Source organism: Gadus macrocephalus, chromosome 17, assembly GCF_031168955.1.
Source record: "Gadus macrocephalus chromosome 17, ASM3116895v1".
Classification (NCBI taxonomy): Eukaryota; Metazoa; Chordata; class Actinopteri; order Gadiformes; family Gadidae; genus Gadus; species Gadus macrocephalus.
This window is the reverse complement of record NC_082398.1, coordinates 11,773,935-11,794,216: the sequence shown is the minus strand read 5'-3', so window position 1 is coordinate 11,794,216 and position 20,282 is coordinate 11,773,935. Positions and strand designations below refer to the sequence as shown.

The 20,282-nt window shown below is 48.0% G+C and overlaps 1 protein-coding gene across 1 annotated transcript in view; it reads left to right on the top strand.

The window, feature by feature from the left end:
* The window catches only part of dnah2 (dynein, axonemal, heavy chain 2), a 212,076-nt gene that overhangs the window by 96,717 nt on the left and 95,077 nt on the right, over positions 1 to 20,282 (top strand). Inside the window, 12 exon segments of the mRNA XM_060035906.1 lie at positions 10,518 to 10,714; positions 12,261 to 12,399; positions 12,955 to 13,172; positions 13,346 to 13,447; positions 13,639 to 13,764; positions 14,184 to 14,294; positions 15,020 to 15,208; positions 17,477 to 17,506; positions 17,508 to 17,581; positions 18,815 to 19,004; positions 19,191 to 19,371; positions 19,610 to 19,737. Coding sequence (XP_059891889.1) covers positions 10,518 to 10,714; positions 12,261 to 12,399; positions 12,955 to 13,172; positions 13,346 to 13,447; positions 13,639 to 13,764; positions 14,184 to 14,294; positions 15,020 to 15,208; positions 17,477 to 17,506; positions 17,508 to 17,581; positions 18,815 to 19,004; positions 19,191 to 19,371; positions 19,610 to 19,737 — 1,685 coding nt within the window.

The window sequence follows — 20,282 nt, the reverse complement described above, 5'->3', positions numbered from 1 at the left end:
CTTCTATTCCTCAAGTTGATGGAGTGGATAATCCACCCTCTCCCCCCACCTGAATCACCGCCCCTCTCCTACCATCACATGAGGGTTTTATAGCACAGCACCCCCGAACACGAGTCTGGATGGGGGAGAGAGAGAGAGAGAGAGCGAGTGAGACGGTTATACTTAGGGGACATGATAGTGCAGTCATAGCGAGGGGTGTGCCACTCCCAGCTAAAAGGTACTGGCTTCCATCCCCTATGTCCAGTAGGAATCCTTGAGCAAGATGCCCAAACCCCTTCTCTACTCTACCCCCCCTTTGATGTCTTGGTTGACGTAAGTGTTTGTGTTTGATCTAAGGGGTTCTGCCTGAATGCATTGCCCATCTTTCCCAGATGAATCCAGTCTGTGTGGTTCCTTTCGGTGTGTGTGTGTGTACATTGTAAATCATGTATCTGCGGAGGATGAAAGAAAGGGTTTAGTTGTTTTTCCTGCTGCGGCTAGCATTGTGGATAGGCCCTAGGCGCTGGCTCGGCTGCATCGCAACACGTTAGAGTTGGTTTATACGCCCGGGTATGTCATGCTATGGCCAAGGTGGAGAATGCTAAATAATGAGCGGTGTGAATTTTAAATTCCCCCCCCCCCCCACCACCAGTGTTCTGCTGTGGCTGGCTTGAAGTGCAGTGGATTATGTTTGTTCCTATAAATTGATTTTGTTACCGTTACTACAGATGTTTATGTGCCTGGCTGCTTATGAATAATAATTGATGTTTGGGTATTTATGTTTGAATCTTATGTCTATGATTCTGATGGTGCACTTGTTTATTTTCGTGTTTAAGTCGGGCCAGGAATGATGGATTTGGCCATCTAGCCATAGGGATATTTTCCAGCTGTTTGTGTTCATATGTGGGTGTGTGTGTGTGTGTGGGTTGTGGGTGTGGGTGTGGGTGTGGGTGTGGGTGTGTGTGTGTGTGTGTGTGTGTGTGTGTGTGTGTGTGTGTGTGTGTTTATGCATCTATGCAGTTCACTGAATTCAAAATAACATGAAATAACAAACTGGTAGAGTACTCAGTCATGATCGCTGTATGTCTCTGCTTTTTCCTGCATGTCTCGTAGTCTCATGTTTTTTTCATGTGTGCGTAAATACCAAATCTCTATGACTTCTGTTCACTTCCAGAGTTTGTACTTCATAAGCGCTTCACGAGAGAGAGGGGTTTGTGCGTGTGTGCGTGCATTTGTGCGTGCGTGTGTGTGTGGTCCCCCTCCCCTCCCCACCTTGTTTTCCCATTAACCTCAGGAAGAAGGAATGGAGACACAAACCAGTCGATAATGGAGAGACACGGATAAACACTTAGTCTGTCCTACCCTCCACATGTTGAACTAACGCTAACTTCCCTCTCTTGTCTGTTCTCTAACTCATCTCTTATTCACTGAATGTTGAAAAGTCATCAACGTTTTTTCCTGTAATCAAAGTTTTGGATCACGGACACGTGATGATACAGGTACATACTAGGTTACTTGTATGTCTTTATTGCTTTTATCCAAAGCGACTTACATTCAGGGAATACATTATTTTTAGTAGGATTAGTGCATGTAGCCCAGGATTGCTTCTGGATGTGATGTGAACATAACCCGTTGGCTGGGGGATGAATATTACCCGAGGTCTGTCTGGGACAGGGTTCATTTAGAGATGTTCGTTAATTATCCCCTGAAAACATCAACCAGTATTGATGAAGGAGATAGAGGACATGTGTCTGACGTGTTACTAAAATTGTCGACCACGAATAGAACCAGCAACATGCGTAACACCCTGTAGAGGCGGGTAATACTACCCTGAAAGGGGTAGTGAGTTGTAGAGAGTGAATGAGTGTAAGACAGGGTGGCAGAGAAGAGGCGGGAGCATGAAAAGAAGCTTACTAATGGTTTCCTGTCCCTTTTGTGTGTCACTCGCCCTCCCTCGCTGTTTTGGAGAGAGGTTCCGATTTGGCACCATGGCCCTCACTTTCTCTCTCGTTCGCTACCTTCTATGTTTCCCTCCCTTTCTCCCTCTCGCTCTCTTTACCTCATCCACTCACTCGTCATTCTCTTATCGTCTCTCTCTCTGTCCTCTCAGTCTCCTATTGCTTTGTGTAGTCTCTCTCCCTCTCTCTGTACTAAATCACCGTCCTTGTTACCACCAGCCATTTTGTTCAGAAGAAGGAGGGGAGAAATTATTTCCATTATTTCCTTTCCCTTATTTCGCCTTTTTTTGCTCTCAAACACAACACAACACCAGCCTCCCTCCCTCTTTCTCTCTCTCTCTCTCTCTCTCTCTCTCTCTCTCTCTCTCTCTCTCTCTCTCTCTCTCTCTCTCTCTCTTCCATCGACGGAACTAGGCAAACAGACGTGAAAAGTCGATACTGGAGAGAGCGGCAGAGAGATGGAGAGAGAGGGTATATGGGAGTGACAGGGGAGGATGGAGAGAAGAGAGGGAAGAGTGAGAGGGAAAAGAGAGAGGGAGAGACACACACAAATAGGGACACCTCCGTTTGCTACAAAAAAATGGGGTAGGAAGGGAGGTACGGCATCCTGGTCGATATCTCCGCTCGCTGGTTGCCTCGTGCTCCTGGAGCCTCCTGGTACTCTTGCAGGCTGCCACCGGGGAAGGGGTGAGGGAACTGAAGCAATTCCAAATGATTGTGTCTTTCAATAACGGATGGCTAGCGTCGGGCCCGGCTGGGGTGATTAATGGAGATACCAGGCATGATATGAGTAGGACACGCAGGAAGACATCCCACACACACACACACACACACACCGGCCAGGGATCATCTGTGTGTGTATGTGTATGTGTGTGTTCCCTGTCCATGCAGTAAGTAATGGGGATTATTGAAGCGACTAAAGAATCATCGCTCCTTGCAATGAAGGGTATTTTCTGTGTGTGTGTGTGAGTGTGTGTTTGTGTGTGTGTTTGGGGCCTCCTGTAGGTCTGTAAGCAGAAGTGTGAGCCACCACACAGCTGCATCCCTGGCTAGCCTTTTTTACAATAACGGCGGGCACAAATCACCTGAAATTACCACGCTAGCCGGAGCCATTCATCCCTCACTGTCCCTCGCCTCGGCTGTCTCTCTCACACACACACACACACACACACACACACACACACACACACACACACACACACACACACACACACACACTCTCCCTTTATGAAGACAAATCCCTGTGACCACTCTTACGCTGTTTGTGATGAAATCCGCAATCATGGCAGATCAAAAACACAACCGTTTTTGCTGTTGTTGGTACAGGGTTTGTTTGACACACCCACAAGCGTGTTTTTTTTGTGTTTTCTGCCATTGTGCTCCGTAAACATACACTTACCCACACTCACACACACTCCACGCCGTCTTCCTTCGCTGTGCCCGGGAACCCATGTGCATGCATGCGCTCTATCTTCCCGTCTAATCTTTTCTCCAACTGCACTCCAAATGACTCCCTGGGGAACCATCGCTGACAAAACAATTGCCTGGCATGTTCGCTCATGTACCCACACACACATGGGGAAATGGTGGCGGCAGGACGTGCGCACGCACACGCACGCACACACACACACACACACACACACACACACACACACACACACACACACACACACACACACACACACACACACACACACACACACATACACACACACACAGACACACACACACACACACACACACACACACACACACACACACACACACACACACGCACACACCCACACCTCTGTCTCTCTTGCTCTCTCTGTTTCTCTTTTTGATGCCTAGTCCCCGATGAGCTTGATAGCTGGTTGTAATAGTCGTTGTGAGAGGCACCATCCCCCATCTCCTTTATTGCATCAGCTGCTATGCTTTCTGTCTGTCTGTCTCTGTGTGTGTCACACAGAGACACACACAGTGTCACCTGATTTTTCTCTCTCTGTCTGTCTGTCAGTCTGTCTAACCACTATCTTCATGGATTTCTGTCGGCCTGTCTCTTTCTACCTGTATGTCATATCATCTATCTGTCTCTCTATCGATCTATGTCTGTCTATCCATCTGTGTGTGTTTATCCATCTGTCCGTGGGTCTGTCTCTCTTTAACCCTGAACACGTCTGACCATCTCTTTACTATTTTTCGATCCATCTATCTGTCTGTTTCCCTGTCCGTCTGCCTACCTGTCTGTCTCCATATAAGTCTGTCCTAATGTGACTCTGTTGCTGTCTCCTTCTCTGCATGAGAGGCAGGGTACGTGGCGAGGGCACTGTGGGAAAACAGGAAGTAGGAACTATAACTTTAACCAAGGCTGTGGCTGTCTGCTGAATTATGGCCATTGATTTGTGTCTTTATTATATCTTCAGCAGTGGCTGTTCCTCACTCACCGGGAACACAGGCCCCACGGCACACTGTAGCTCAATACTGCCATCCAGTGGTCACCTCCAGTATCTCCCCAACACGCTTGCTTTCTCTCTTTCTCTTTCTCTCTCGTGCGGTCTCTCTCACATACTCTCTCCATCTCACTCGTTCTCCCTCTCTCTCTCTTGGAACAGGCTCTGGTTTCATGGTCCCCCTCAACACCACCTTGATAGCTTTGTGTCTTCTCATGATGAGGGTCGTTCTGTGGCAAACTATCAGTCTATGGGCCCATCCTTACGAGTCTATATCCCCATCTATGGCACTACATGGATTCACGAATGTAAGCCAGAGAGGCAGCCCCTTAAACAGGAGGTCTCTTGAATTAAGCTTGAAAGTATCTCAAGCCCTAACCGCTCCTGTGTGACTGCACTTTACAGTAGGTACCCTTAATCTCTCACGCTCTCCTTCCCGCCCTCTCTCGTCCCAAGCTATGGCTCGGGGCAACAGCAAGGGAGAGGGAGATGAATGGGGCAGAAATGCAGCTGGCCATCTGCTGCACATTAGAATAAGTCCTGGGGCCTGGCTCAATGAGAGGCCCCAGCCAGGGCCGCTGATTGTACAGTGAGTAGGTAGGCTGTACTACTAGTCCAACGCTGGCCCCTACAGTCGGCACACAGGGGAGGAAGCCCGTTCAGCCAAACCCCCTCTCAAATGTTCCTGATTTGTGGATGATTGTAAAAGGTAGAAGGGATTGCATAGTCTAAAACCCAAACAAAACATTTACATTCTGTAGACTATATGCATATGCTGGTTCTACACATATGTGTCTGCATAATATGTGTTGCTGTTTTTTTTACACGCATTTTTACATTTTGCGATGGTGGTGGGCCAGGGGCTTTGGGTGGGGGTACCACCAGCGTGACGACTCTCAGCCAATTGGAAGCAGCCGCGCTGCTGCTAATGCAAAGCATGCCGCAGCTCCCAAGCAAAACTCGGCAACCGCGATGGTAGAAAAGATGGCTATCTCTGGAGCTAACACAGGCCTCTCCAGCAACAGACTGGCTGCCAAGCGATCGGGGAATGACAAGAAACAAAATAATAATAATAATAGTACAACAAAGCTAACCGGAGAAAGACCCAGAGGCCCGATATCCATCTTTCCTGCCTTCATCACACTTGGCCGGGCGACAGACAATGTAAACAAACAACTCACGCAGAGCGATGCTAACACTTTCTCCCACCATTTGATTGCCGAGTGAACATATAACACAAAACAACATCACGTAAACAGGCTAAAGCCGAGCAATGTGCCATCCCAGCGGTCCAACATCAAATCCATTGTTTCCCTGCCCATGTTTTTTTCTCAAAGCCAGGGTAGCTCTCTGCGCTGCGTAGACAACAAGTTGGAAAACAAACAAAACAAAAAAATAAGGAATGGCCCGTTTCCGTATGACCGGAGCATCGCCCTGAACAATCAAACATGACATGACATGATTTCTTTCTTTATTCCTTTTTACTGGATTTGGTTAACCTCCCAGCAGTTGACACGATTATACCCACGCACGCACACACACATACACACACGCATGCACACACAAATGGGGTCTGAGCGCATGGATGTCACAGGCATTACAACTGGATCCACTCCCTGGCACGGAGCTCTGGACCAAGAAGGGGAGGTAGAGGGAGTGAGGGGCCGGGTTGGGGGGGTTGAATACAGTTTTTGAAGGCCCCGCAGGTCACACACTTAAAGAAAGGCACAGGGGCAAACCCTAGCATAACATGGGTTACCAACACACACACACGCATTTATCACACACACACACGCACCCGTGCACACACACACACACAAATGCTCATCACACACACACGCACACACACTGTGCGCTCAACGGAACATACATTCTCATATATCGCAGATGCTGTCAAATGCTCTCATAGCCCTTGGAGGCATAGCGCACAAATACATCCAGTGGTGTAAACACAGTGCGGCCGCGCGGACATGGTCCTAATTATCCACCGCATTTTTCTCCTGATTTCTAACCGGGGCCAGACTGGCAACTCCTTGAGAAATGGGGAAAGGTTTTTCGTTGGAACAATTGCGTGTTTGTGCATTTCGCCGGGCGTTCATTCGCTGCTCTGTAGCCCGCTGTCTTTCTGCTGGAGCAGCACACTGTGTTCGACATTTATCCACTCTCAATCGTTTTCCTTTTATAAGTATGCAGTGTGGGTGTGTGTGTATTGTGTGTGGGTAATGTGTTTGTGTGTGTTTGTGTAATGGGTGTGAGTGAGTGGATGCGCTGGCAGTGTTTTATTATTTGCTTGTATCTCACCTGTTCTTTGTGCCGCAAGAAACCCTCCAGAGCATCAACACACGGTGCACATGTGCCCTCGGGCACACACAAAAACACAGACGCGCACACACACACACACACACACACACACACACACACACACACACACACACACACACACACACACACACACACACACACACAGCGTTTAGTAAAGCTGCTGCCACACATGACTGTATGAAAAGATACGGCATTGTGAAAAACAAAACTCCAGGACCCACTCTGGTGGAAACAAGTCATGGTGCACACACACACAGTGGACTCTATGATGTGGGAGGGGGGAGGGGAGATGCTCGGGTCACTATGCAGCGAGAGCAGTCAGCGTTTCAAACGCACCTAATAGGGCCGCATTCATGCGAGACGTTTCTACCTACGCTTTACTGTGGTGGAAAAAGTCATGCAAGCACGCAGGGTTGTATGTGTGTAGTTTGGGTGTTGGCGTGGGAGTGTGTGTCTCTGTGTGTGTGTTTGTAAGCCCAGTTGGCCCAGGCATCCATGGTTGTGTGCCACTCTAAATCCCCAAATATGCCTGTGTGTAGGTGCACAGATGAGGGTGTGTGTGAGGGTGGGTGTGCAAATGCGTGTGCGTGTCGGTAGATATGCCTGGCAGATCAAGCCAACACAAAATGTGTGTGTGCAGGGAGAGTGAGTGTGTATGGGGTCACTGCTTTGTGGTCCAAGCGCTTACAGTCGTCGGCCCGGACAGCTAATGAAAAGCTTGTGTTTCGGTGTGTGTGTATTTGTGTGTGCGTGTGCGTGTTTGTGTTAATGAGCGTTTGTATGCGTTTACATGAAGTTGATTGAAAATTGAATAAGCACATATTTTCATATCATAACAATGGTTCTCACACGTGCCACATATGTCTGTGAGTGTATGTGTCCCCATGTGTGTGAGTTTTTTCCTGTCGGTGTTTGTGTGTGTTAGGAGCAGGTCAGCAGTTTAGATGCCTTGGCCATCGTGCTCTTTGCGTGATAATAATGTAGGTCAATCCTCTGCTTTCTGTTGTAAACATCCAGAGCCCCTGCTTCCAGACCAGTATTGCTTAAGCACTAATACCTCCATCTGTGTGTGTGTGTGTGTGTGTGTGTGTATGTGTGTGTGTGTGTGTGTGTGTGTGTGTGTGTGTGTGTGTGTGTGTGTGTGTGTGTGTGTGTGTGTGTGTGTGTGTGTGTGTGTGTGTGTGTGTGTGTGTGTGTGTGTGTGTGTGTTTGTGTGTAACCTGACATGGGTCAATGGTTACCTATAGATGCTTAAGGTCGGCCCATATGTTTTGTCTGTGTGCTGAGTCAGAACGTTATGTCAGTATGGATAAACACAGTGGGTTTGAGTCTGTATGTTGGTGTGTGTGTGTGTGTGTGTGTGTTTGTGTGTGGTGTGGGTACATGTGTGTTTGTGTGGCTTTGCTCCCTTCACACGGAACGCTAATCTCATCCAATTACTCGCTTAAGGTGTAAATCCTTACTGTGGGAATATGTTGTAGGCGTCCACTTTGCATTGTGCTGTCCCTTGCACAGTGTGTGTATTTGTGTGTGTGTGTGTGTGTGTATTTGTGTATGTATGTGTGTACGGTGAATGTGCCTGGCCGATGAACCGTACCACATTGAAGTGGTCGGGAGCCTCCAGCAGCAGAGGGAGAGAGAGTGAGAGAGAGAGGGGGGGGGGGGGGGGGGGGGAGAGAGAGAGAGAGAGTCATAGCGTGTGAGAGAGAGGGCTGGAGAGTTTCGCCACTCCCTTCAAACTAGAGGTCAAGCACCACATTTCGTCTCCCCGTCAGTCCCTTCATGCCTCCATTTTCCCTCCTTTTTATTCATTTATGCCCATTTCCCTGAACTCTTCCTCTCTTCACTCGTTACGGCAGATGGCACCGAATCACCCACCCACCCTCGGCCCGACCCCACCCCCCTTACCGAGACGTCCGTGCACTTTACATACTGATGTGCACACACACACACACTGTCCTGTTCCGCTAGCGTCTCTCACTGTTTCACTCTAACACACAAATCCCACCATTTGGAAACTGAGAGGGCAATAACACTCAATCACTGGGATAAGAATGATGCACACCCATGTACACAAACACAGACACACACACACACAGGCACACCTACACATAGACACACCCACACACACACACACACACACACACACACACACACACACACAGAAAGGGCCCTACCTGTGTGTCTTCTGTACTCTGAGATGTATTGTTTAGGTAAATGAGGCTGCCAAACTGCAGCAGGGGAATCAGCATGAATAAGAACCTGCATGTATTACCCCATTACTCTCTCCCTCTCTGTCTCCCCCGCTCTGTCTCTCTGGCTCACTTCCCCTCTCCCTCATCTGGCTCTTTCTCTCTCTCTCCCTTGCTCTCTGTCGATCACCTTCACTCTTTTTCCCTCTCTCAAAGTCTCTCGCCCTGGCTCTCTCTCTCTCTGTCTCTTACTCTCTCTCTTTCGCTCGCACTCGCGCTTTCGCTCTCTCGCTCTCTCTCTGATCTAGCTTCCTTCCTCTCTCTGCATGGCTCTCTGTCTCTATCCTGGCACACAAAGTCCTTGAGGGCTCAAATTGCCATTGGGAGCCCAGGTTATTAATATGTGGTCAGTGTGTGTGTCTCAGGTTCAATGCGAGGTAACAGGGGGCTCATGTCCTTAGAGTGCTCATAAACACATACTGTGTGCAGTGTGTGTGTTTGTGCATGCATCAGATTATGAGTAGGAGACAGTTTGTTTGGGAGAGAATAAGGAAGAGTGTGTGATAGAGAAACTTTCAGTGAAAGGTATTCCACAAAAAAACAAAACAATAACAAATAGGTGTCTAAGATCATTTCCTAAATCAGAGGGAGAGAGAGGTTGAGGGAGATAGCATGAGGCCATGTGTGTGGCTCAATCAGACCAGACCCTGGCAGGACCTGTAATTAGACAGAGTGGAGCAGCGCTCCAACCTGTGGTGCATGTGTGCATGCACATGGCCTTGCTCTCTCCGTGTATTTCAACCCAACCCATCATCTCACCTGCACCGGTTTTTTCTTTGTTACCCCCCTGTCCTTTTACTGCATCCATGCCTACTGTGTTTGTGTGCGCGTGTGTGTGAGCGTTGGTGTGTGTGTGTGTGTGTTTGTGTGTGTGTTTGTGATTATGCCCGTGCTCGTTTCTACGTGCGTGTTCGTCAGGTGTCACCCAGCCTCTTCTGATCCTCACGGAAGGCTGCCTTTGTGGTTGGCATGGCGACAGCCGCAGTGCCGCGCAGAGACTGCTGCCATGGCAACCGGGCACGCTAAGCAGGGGGGCAGAAGACCAGCGCTGCTTCACTTCGCCCTCCTGTCCCCCCTCCTGTGTCGTGTGCGTTTGTGTGTGTTGGTGTGTGTGCGTGTGCTGTTTGTTGTCCTTTAAGTCTATATGTGTTCTCCCTACACAGCGTCTGAGTTCTCTGTTAGGATGTCACCTTCAGTGTATACACGTTGGGAAGTTTGTGTGTGTGTCTCTCTGTTTTATTTATGTATTTCTGCAGGTACTGCCCCGCATTGTGAAGACAATTAATTCAAGCATACATACATATACTGAAACACGCAGACACACACACAAGCCTACACATTCTTTTTCTGTGGCCCCCATGTTGTAAGCAAGCCACCTGCAGTATTGTGTGCCTGTGTCAATTGTGTGTTTGTCTGTGTGCATCGGTGCATCGGTGTAAGAAAAACACATCTGTATTTATAATGAATGGGGCAAACAGTTAACATATCGAGAGGAACTCAACCCCTTAACAGGTGCAGACTTTATTTCTCTCTCTCTCTCTCTCTCTCTCTCTCTCTCTCTCTCTCTCTCTCTCTCTCTCCGTCCCATCCCAGCACTACGGAGGAGCTCTTCCAGGCCCTGGAGGACAACCAGGTCAGCCTGTCCACCATGAAGGCGTCTCGCTTCGTGAGGGCCTTCGACCAGGAAGTGGACCGCTGGGAGCGCTGCCTGTCCCTGGTGATGGAGGTCACCGAGATGGTGCTCACCGTGCAGAGGCAGTGGATGTACCTGGAAGTAGGCGCTGTCATCTTGTCTCTCTTCTGACGGGCTCTCTGTTTCTGCTCTTCCTTTTCTACTCTTTCTCTGCCTTCTTCTTCTTCTTCTTCTTCTTCTTCTTCTTCTTCTTCTTCTTCTTCTTCTTCTTCTTCTTCTTCTTCTTCTTCTTCTTCTTCTTCTTCTTCTTCTTCTTCTTCTTCTTCTTCTTCTTGTGTTTGGAATAATTTAGTAGGGAAAACGGCAAACCTGTATTCACCAGTATTCACTTTCAAATATCAAATTATTTGTAAATCATTATGAAATCATTTTAGTAAAGTTAAAGTGAAGGTATCTTAAAGTTGTTTCATTTGAGAACGATCCACAATGAAATGTGTTTACTTTTTCCATTAATGTCAGTCAACATTGTAAACTGTCTTGTATGTACGGTTTAGATAGTTAGTTCTGTCATTGATTATTAGGAGGAATGCATGAGTTCATAGACCCGCTCTACTCCCTCCCTCCTTCATATACGCTGGAAGAAAAAAAACACCAAGATCCTGAGATCAATTAACGTAAACCACATTGGCCACAGTTTGGCTCACACAGTTTGGCACCACAAACGGCAACATGTATGCATTTGCTATGCTCGTAAATGTCTATGGTTACTCTTTGGCACTATGACCCGTTGTTGTGTAATAAGTGAACATTGAAAATTTGTATCTGTCTTTTAGTTTTTACATACAGGGAAATATACAGCAGGTCAGTCGGTCATGAGAGGAGGGGCATACATGGAGAAATGAGACGGAAAGAGAGGAGGGAAGGGGAGGAGAGGACAGGGAAGAAGAGGGATAAGGGTAGAGGAGGGGAAGGGAGATAAGGTTGCAGGTCACACTTAGAAAGTGGTTTCAGAGTTTGGTGTACTGCAGAAACAGAGTGTGTGTGTTCTCCTTTTGTCCATCACACACGGTGCAAGACGTGGTTACAGGGGTCACGGAGGGCGGAGAACCGAGAGCGCCCCAACCCAACATTAAGTATCCCACATTACGGGGCCACAGCAAGCTGTCTCCGACAACATTGGATCACTTTGGGCTTGTTTGGATGATTCTGTGTAGACAGGGCGCGGGCGCTCTCTGTTTGAGTAGCATTCTGCCGGGTACGGCGGCTAGAGCTGTTACTGTTGTTGTTCTTCTTGTGTCGGTGGATGCAAAAAAAACAACACCTGGAGCAGGTTAGCGGGTTAGCATCTGAACTGGCACTGTCTGGTCTTAACTGCCTCTCTACCATCTGGTCTCCCTTTTATTTCTCTCCTCTATCTCTCTCTCTCTCTATCTATTGCCCACATTCTCACTCTTCCTATCTTGCTCTATCTACCCTGGTTCCTTCCTAACTTCTATATCAATTCTTATTCTCTCCCTCACAATCTCCCTCCCTCCCTCCCTCTCGCTCTCTCTCTCTCTCTCTCTCTCCCCCTCCCTCCCTCTCTCTCTCTCTCTCTCTCTCTCTCTCTCTCTCTCTCTCTCTCTCTCTCTCTCTCTCTCTCTCTCTCTCTCTCTCTCTCTCTCTGTCTTCAACGTCTGTGATCCAGAACATCTTCATGGGGGAGGACATCAGAAAGCAGTTGCCTTGTGAATCCAAAGACTTCGACGACATCAACTCCAGCTGGAAGTGCATCATGGACCGGCTCCACAAGGACAACAATGCCCTGAGGGGCACCGGTCACCCTGGTACTGTTACACCACCACTAGTACTACCCTGGTACTGTTACACCACCACTAGTACTACCCTGGTACTGTTACACCACCACTAGTACTACCCTGGTACTGTTACACCACCACTAGTACTTACCCTAGTACTGTTACACCACCACTAGTACTTACCCTGGTACTGTTACACCACCACTAGTACTATTACACCACCACTAGTACTACCCTGGTGCAATACACCACCAAAACACCATCTTTAGCCCAACGACATCACACTCATAAAGCAAAACTGCCACTGTCTGTATAATCACTAGTTTTTAAATAATAAAATAAAAACCTTTTTGGCCCATTGAAGCTGAATCTGATGAAATGTGTGTGAGGCTCCAATGACCGCAATTTCCCTAAGATGAAGCCATGTTATAAGTGTACCATATGTACGAATGAAACGTTAACAAAACCTCATATCGTTACACGATTACAGACAGCAGCCAGTCAGAGTCTTGGACCATGTCACTGTGGTGTTGTAAATAGTGTAGAGTTACAGTGAACTTCCATCCGTCCGTCTGTCTGCCTCAGGCCTGCAGGATAAGTTGGTGGAGATGAACGTGAAGCTGGAGGAGATCCAGCGGGCACTGGACATGTACCTGGAGACCAAGCGGCAGGTGTTCCCCAGGTTCTACTTCCTGTCCAACGACGACCTGCTGGAGATCCTGGGGCAGTCGCGCAACCCTACCGCCGTGCAGCCCCACCTCAAGAAGTGCTTCGATAACATAACCAGACTGCAGATCGCTAAGGTGCACACACACAGAGACAAATGCACGCACCCACGCATGATCTCACACAAACACACACAACTGTGGAGAATGACAATAAACTGACAGAGAGATCAGGAGAATGAGGCAATCGGACTGACATACTGACATACAGCCAAGCGCATTCAGGTAAATATATTTTCCTTTCTCCATAGGCGGGAGTGAGCGGCAACAAGATGGAGGCCAACGGGATGTTCTCTGCGGACGGAGAGTTTGTTGAGTTCACCCAGTCGGTGTCCCTGGAAAAACCAGTCGAGGTACTGCGTGAACCCTGGCCCCTCGTTGGCCATGTCTGCTCTGAAATTACATATTCACGAGGTGCATTGACACAGTGGTTTGACTTTCGAGGGAAATGTCTGTGTGTGTGTCGTACGTGTGTGTGTGTCGTACGTGCGTGTGTGCGTGCGTGCGTGTGCGTGTGTGTGTGTGTGCGTGCGTATGTGAGCAGTGCTGGCTTTGTGACATTGAGCGGTCCATGCGCACCACGCTCAAGGACTCCCTGAGGAACTGCCGCCTGGCGCTTCAGAAGATGACGGCCAAGAGAGACAAATGGGTCAGAGATTGGCCCGGACAGGTACGTTTGTCTCTCCCCCCTGTTTCACCTTCCCACCTCCCTAATGTGTCTCTCCTTCTTCCGACTGTGACTGAGAGACACACCGTGACATGGTCTTCACTCAAACCGTGTCTGATTCATGAATGGATGATTGAATGACTTCTGCCTTTGTGAAACAGTCTGACGGGCACCTTTTATTTTGTCGACGAAGCCGTTTTCAAGCCTCTGTTCATTACAAAAATAAACTAGAAGGAAGAAATTATTTTACAAATCCCAGAAATGTCTTTAGCTAATGAAATGTCAAAGCTATTCGATTAGGCTTCAGATTTGTACTTTTCTTATTGAATAAAACAATGGGGTCGGAATTGTTAGCTTTGAAGGACAGTTGTTAGCTCTGGAAAGATGGATGTGTGGTGCTGACCATTGGGCGTCTCTCCCAGATGGTGATCGCGGCCAGTCAGATCCAGTGGACCACCGACGTGACCAGGACCCTCATCTCAGGCAAGGAGAAGGGCGACAAGTCTGATCTCAGGGCCCTGAAGAAAAAACAGGTTGGAGAAACAAATGAAAATAGTTTGTGTTTGTCAAACTAAAAGCCCCATGACACAAACTGATTCATTAAAAATATGTGATCACATATTTAATCAAATACATTTTCTGATTACTATTTGGACACTTTCATCCATATCAACTTACAGTTCCTTCAGCTACGTGTCATTAAGATGCAGGTAAGGGTTTGGGAAGCTGTCTCACACACCCTAGAAATGACACTACACGTCTGCCCCTCAGAACTTCAATCATCATCATAAGATTTCAAAATGAATTTCATAACCGGTTCGGTAGTGGGCTTGGAAGAGTGAGTTGGGAACCCAACGGAGACATCTCATTGCTCTTTGTTCCGGTTCAAAATTCTCTCATCAAGCAGGTTCATTTCTCTCTCGGTTATTGGCAGTCATCGCGTGCATCGGCGAGTCAGTGGGGGATCGTCCTGTTCCACTTTTAATTATCCTCACAATGTTCCGTTGCCCTCTTACTTTGCTCCGGCAATTTGGAAATGTGGCGGACCGGAGGGGCTGAAAGGCAAGCCTTTGTGCACTGGTAATGGTGGACTTGCTCCGTGGTTAAAAATCCAATCGACTTCAAAGACAAAACCGCCGGCTTATAAGATGTGTTTTATCAACCTCCCTGTGGGGAAGTGGATGTGCACTGCATCTGAGCGCCAATCAAACATCCCCACTCCTTCCTCCTCCTCAATCCCCTCCTCCTCCTCCTCCAGGTGTCCCTGCTCAACCGCTACTCGGACGCCATCCGGGGCGACCTGTCCAAGATCCTGCGGCTGAAGATCGTGGCGCTGGTCACGGTGGAGGTGCACGCCCGCGACGTCCTGGACAAGCTGGCCAAGATGGGCTGCTGCGACGTCAGCGCCTTCGACTGGCTCTGTCAGCTGCGCCTCTACTGGGAGAAGGTACGGCAGCGACCGCATCACCTCCATCTGGGCTGTTCTGTCTCTGGAATGATAAGATGTTAGGATGTTTTGGTTATTGCTTGGTGCTTCTGTGTTATATTGTACTACTATGACAACATGTTGACCCTCTGGGACATTGAAGATTGACTTTGCTATTATGGAAGGCTGGGTAGATATGTGTAGGGAAAGATGGATTTAGGATGGATTGACCCTAATGATGGTTGATGTGTTGAGGGATTGATAGATGTTTGGGTGGATGGAGGGATGGATGGTGGAGGTATGACTAGATGTATGGGGAAAGGTGGTAAACATGTTTTTCGTTGGGACTGTTTTAGTATAGGGACATACGGAACACAGTGTTATGAGAATAACTTGTCGACAGAGGACTGTTGACTGTTCGTTGTCCCATAGTTGGAGATGAATAAGAGCACATTCTGTGACCGAAGGGGGAGTTCAAACCTTTATGTTTGAGAATTTTCGGGTGAGGTTCATTGGGTCGAGGTTGGACGGGTGATTAACACTGTTGATACAGCGTGTTAACCTACACATTATTCAGTATAGATCCTTTGTGAGCATTTAGAATGTGTGTAAAGTGGATCCTTTCAGAGAAGCCCATGCAGTGAGGAATGAAGCCAAAACCGGCAGCGGCTTAAGGTTAAAATAGAAAAATGAAATAATAAACGGTGTAAAAACGTCCCTGTGGCGGCGTTGGCTGGGACACAGCTTGATCTCAGCCTTGAATGCACTTTAAGGTCACTCGCCCTCAGAACACCTCCACTGACCTACAGTAACACACCGGAACATTTAATCACAGCTGCCCAGGTGCTGGGTGTGTACACTTTTAGCTTTTGCTGTTGTGCAGTATGAGAGACACTGCAAATTACTTCAACCAGTGGGTGGTGTTTCTGCCAGTCGAGGCTCCAGGTCAGGTGATGAATTGAGAGTGGAACCCTGTAAGAATAGATGGTGGTTGCTCTGCTCTTCCTGTTAAGGTGTCTCCCTCCATGCTACTTTTTTAACCCCCTCTATCACCCAATGGGTGAATAATGACTCCTTATGAATAACAGCTTGAATCTGTCAGTCAAGTAGTAATAAGACGCACAAAACTAAACCAAAAAAATACAATTTGGTTCAGGACATACCATTGTGTGATCAGAGTATTTATAAAGTTAAAAGCTATATATTCCCTTATGAAATAGGTTAAAAAGTGACGATTTACATATCGCTTACCAGTTCAGGGACTCATCTGAAAAGCTTAAATGCAATACCAGGTTTGTTCAGCTTTTTCTATTTCAGTCAAGGGTGATCAATGACTCATGCACGCCCATCTGGATACACACATTCGAGTTTCCAAACCTATCTGTCAATATCTCCTTAATAAGATGTAAGATGCTACCGCAAGCTTGGCATTCACAGGTTTCAGAACACGGCGACTGGCTAAAAGCAGGACAAATATACAGCCCCGTCCTGCTGTGTCTGGCAGAAACACCGCCACACCAGGCCCACTGGGCACACTTTGCCCTCTAGCCGCTACACTCTGGTGTTCTTTCGGTTGTTGTTGTGCTGTTTTTCTCAGACTACCCTTGGAAGTTGCAGCAGAGAAGCCGGTCTCACCCCACTGGTCTGTCAGAATAAAACGCACAACACGGTACAAGATGAGTGTCTGAGTCGGAGGACGGAGACACAAAGGCTAAATAAAAATGTTCACGTCAACCTTTCCCTCCTTCTCACTGTGTTTTTCTTCTCTTTTATTTCCTTCTCGCTGTCTCTCTGTCCCTCTCAATCTCTCACTCTCTGTTTCTGTTTCTCATTGCCTCTCTCATTCCTCCCTCTCTTTATTCATCTCCGTCCCTCTCTCTGTTTTGAATGTCTCTATCGCTCTGTTTCCTCTCTATCACTCTCTCTCGCTGTCTCTCTCTCCCATCCTCTCTCTCTCTCTCTCTCTCTCTCTCTCTCTCTCTCTCTCTCTCTCTCTCTCTCTCTCTCTCTCTCTCTCTCTCTCCTCTCCTCTCTCTCTCTCTCTCTCTCTCTCTTTATCTCTTTTGCTCTCTCTCTCCCATCCTCTCTCTCTCCCACCCCTTCCTCTCTCTCTCTCTCTCTCTCTCTCACTCTCTCACTCTCTCTCTCTCTCTCTCTCTCTCTCTCTCTCTCTCTCTCTCTCTCTCTCTCTCTCTCTCTCTCTCTCTCTCTCTCTCTCTCTCTCACTCTCGTTCTCTTTCGCTCCGGCCCTCTCTCGCTCTGTTTGTCTACCTCGCTCTCCGCTCTCAGGACGTGGACGACTGCGTTATCCGGCAGACGGAACACGCAGTTCAAGTATGGCTACGAGTACCTCGGCAACTCTGGACGCCTGGTCATCACCCCGCTGACAGACAGGTCAATGTCCTCTCTCTCTCTCTCTCGCCCTCCGGTCGTCCACCCAATTTACCGGTTAATCTCCTGCCAATGTCCAATGCCTCTATTCATTCCATTATTTGATAGCAGAATCCACCCGCTGCTGTTCACCCCGAGTCACTATTACCAAGGCGTTTAGTATCAGACTCTCTATAGCGCGGTGCCGGGACACGTTCTCCTGTTTGATTAGCAATACGTATAATTACAGACCTCCATCAGGACCAGACAGACACTAGCATTAAGGCTGTCAGTGTAATCACTGGCTTATACCTCGTGTGTATAGCGAGGATGTCGGCAATGGATTAGACCTGTTATTGGGTAAATTAGTGCTCCCTTTTGGGCATATTGCTTCCCTGCAATAAGGTCCAGCATTGCCTTACACAGGGGACCATATTGCATGCATTATTATTCAAGTATAGTTCCGGGCGGGAACGTAATAAAGCTAATTGATATGGGTCTTTTATATGGTCCTCGTGACACTTATTGGCCAACAGGGTGGCATAAGTAAATTTAAAAAGCCCTGCTTCCTCATTAAAACAGGATTAATCGTATTTCATGAACAAACTGAATTCGGTTTGACCTGTTTTGGCACCCTATTCAACACCATAGATGCTACCCAGGATCAGAGTGTTTTTTACCTTGTGATCACTATTCCGGCCTCCCATATGGAAACCTACAAAGCCCAGACTCTTAATTATAGAAGATTTGTTGGTGTTCTGTGATTCATAATGCTGGATGTTCAGGTTATACCTTTGGCCATTGTTTTGCTGCTGACACGCTTTGACAGCAAATGTGAAAAAAAAACCTGTTACAATGAAAACATATTATTCAAAACTATATGGTGAAGAAGTGATGGGAATTTGAAATGACATGCAAGAAGATACATAGTGAAGAAACTCTGCGCAGACTCACCTACACCATAACTACCTTTTCTACCTTCCCAACTACTAAATAATCTTCAAGGGCACTGCTAGAATAGCAGACTCACACACCAGTCCACCTGTGGCAAAGTATTAAGACAACCATGTATATCAAACTAGGAAAATAAGTTGCTGTCCTTGTTCTGGACCTTATTTGCTATTCATGGAACTGGCAAAGCTTGAGGTCTTAGGCTTTAGGGCTGCACATCAAATCCTTTCCTTCTGTCTCCTACCCAGATAATAAAAACTATCCTCTATTAAAGTTATTTCCATTACTACGTTCTATCTGTTCCAGGTGCTACATGACCCTGACCACGGCCCTCCACCTCCACCGGGGGGGGTCTCCTAAGGGTCCGGCGGGCACGGGGAAGACGGAGACGGTGAAGGACCTGGGCAAGGCCCTGGGCATGTATGTCATCGTGGTCAACTGCTCCGAGGGCCTGGACTACAAGTCCATGGGACGCATGTACTCCGGCCTGGCTCAGGTAGGACCATGCGCATGGCGGTGGTAGTGATGGTGTTGGTGGGGATGGAGTTGGGGATGGGAGTGATTGTGGCGGTGGGGTTGGGGGGGGGGTGGTGACGATTGTGATGGTGATGGTGGTAGTGATTATAGTGATGGTGGTGGAATCATAAATGATCATAGTAACAGCTTTTCTTTGCCACCCCAGACAGGTGCGTGGGGATGTTTCGACGAGTTTAACCGTATCAACATCGAGGTGCTCTCGGTGGTGGCCCAGCAGATCCTCTCCATCCTGTCCGCCCTCTCTGCCGGCCTCACCAAGTTCGTCTTCGACGGACAAGAGATCAGCCTGGTCTGGTCCTGTGGCATCTTCATCACCATGAACCCTGGTCAGCCAGCATTCACCTATATGGCCCACCAAAACACGCATGCGCAACACTAACACTCTCAACCAGTTTTAATACCCTTATGAGGACCCCCACGGTTTTTGAGATGAAAAACCTGAAATGCTCAAAGCTCCCCCACAAGAGGCTTTACCATGACTCCATTCCCGTGGAGCCTGTCAGCCTGCCGAGGGTTTAGAAAGCGTCCCTTCCCTGACTATCACCACATCATGTACCCCCCCAGGCTATGCGGGTCGCAGCGAGCTGCCGGACAACCTGAAGTCCATGTTCAGACCCATCTCCATGGTGGTGCCGGACTCCACGCTCATCGCAGAGATCACCCTGTTTGGGGAAGGCTTCAACAATTGCAAGGTACAGCCATCTCACACCGAGCTGCGGAGGTACCGGGTGGGCACTGGAGATGTAGATCTCAAAGCACGCTCAAGATGTAGGTCATTCAGTAGGGGCTTTCACATCAGGTAGCTCTTAGGAGCTTTTTGTCCAATACACACGCACGCAAATACAAACAGACACAAAAACACAGGCCTTGATTTAACAAAGTGACTTGCTTGCTACTATTGTTTATCTCTCCTTCTTCACATATATCCATGTGTATCATCTAATATGATATAAAATATTGCGCTGTTGTATTCATCAGATATCCAAAGGGGGCATCATGACCCACTAACAACGACGAGTGGGTTCAGTGCATATATACATTCATATCTCAAGTTCAGTCATGCTGATACCAATCTGAACGGCGCCGGCTTTCCCCGGGATACAGAAATGACCTAATGAAACATTCCGTCATGGCTTGCTTCTCACGTGAAAGGTGCCCACCACCAGCGGATGAGAGTGAGTTATCTCACACTGATGGAGCTGCAGCAGGGAGTAAATCAAAACAACATAGTTAATCA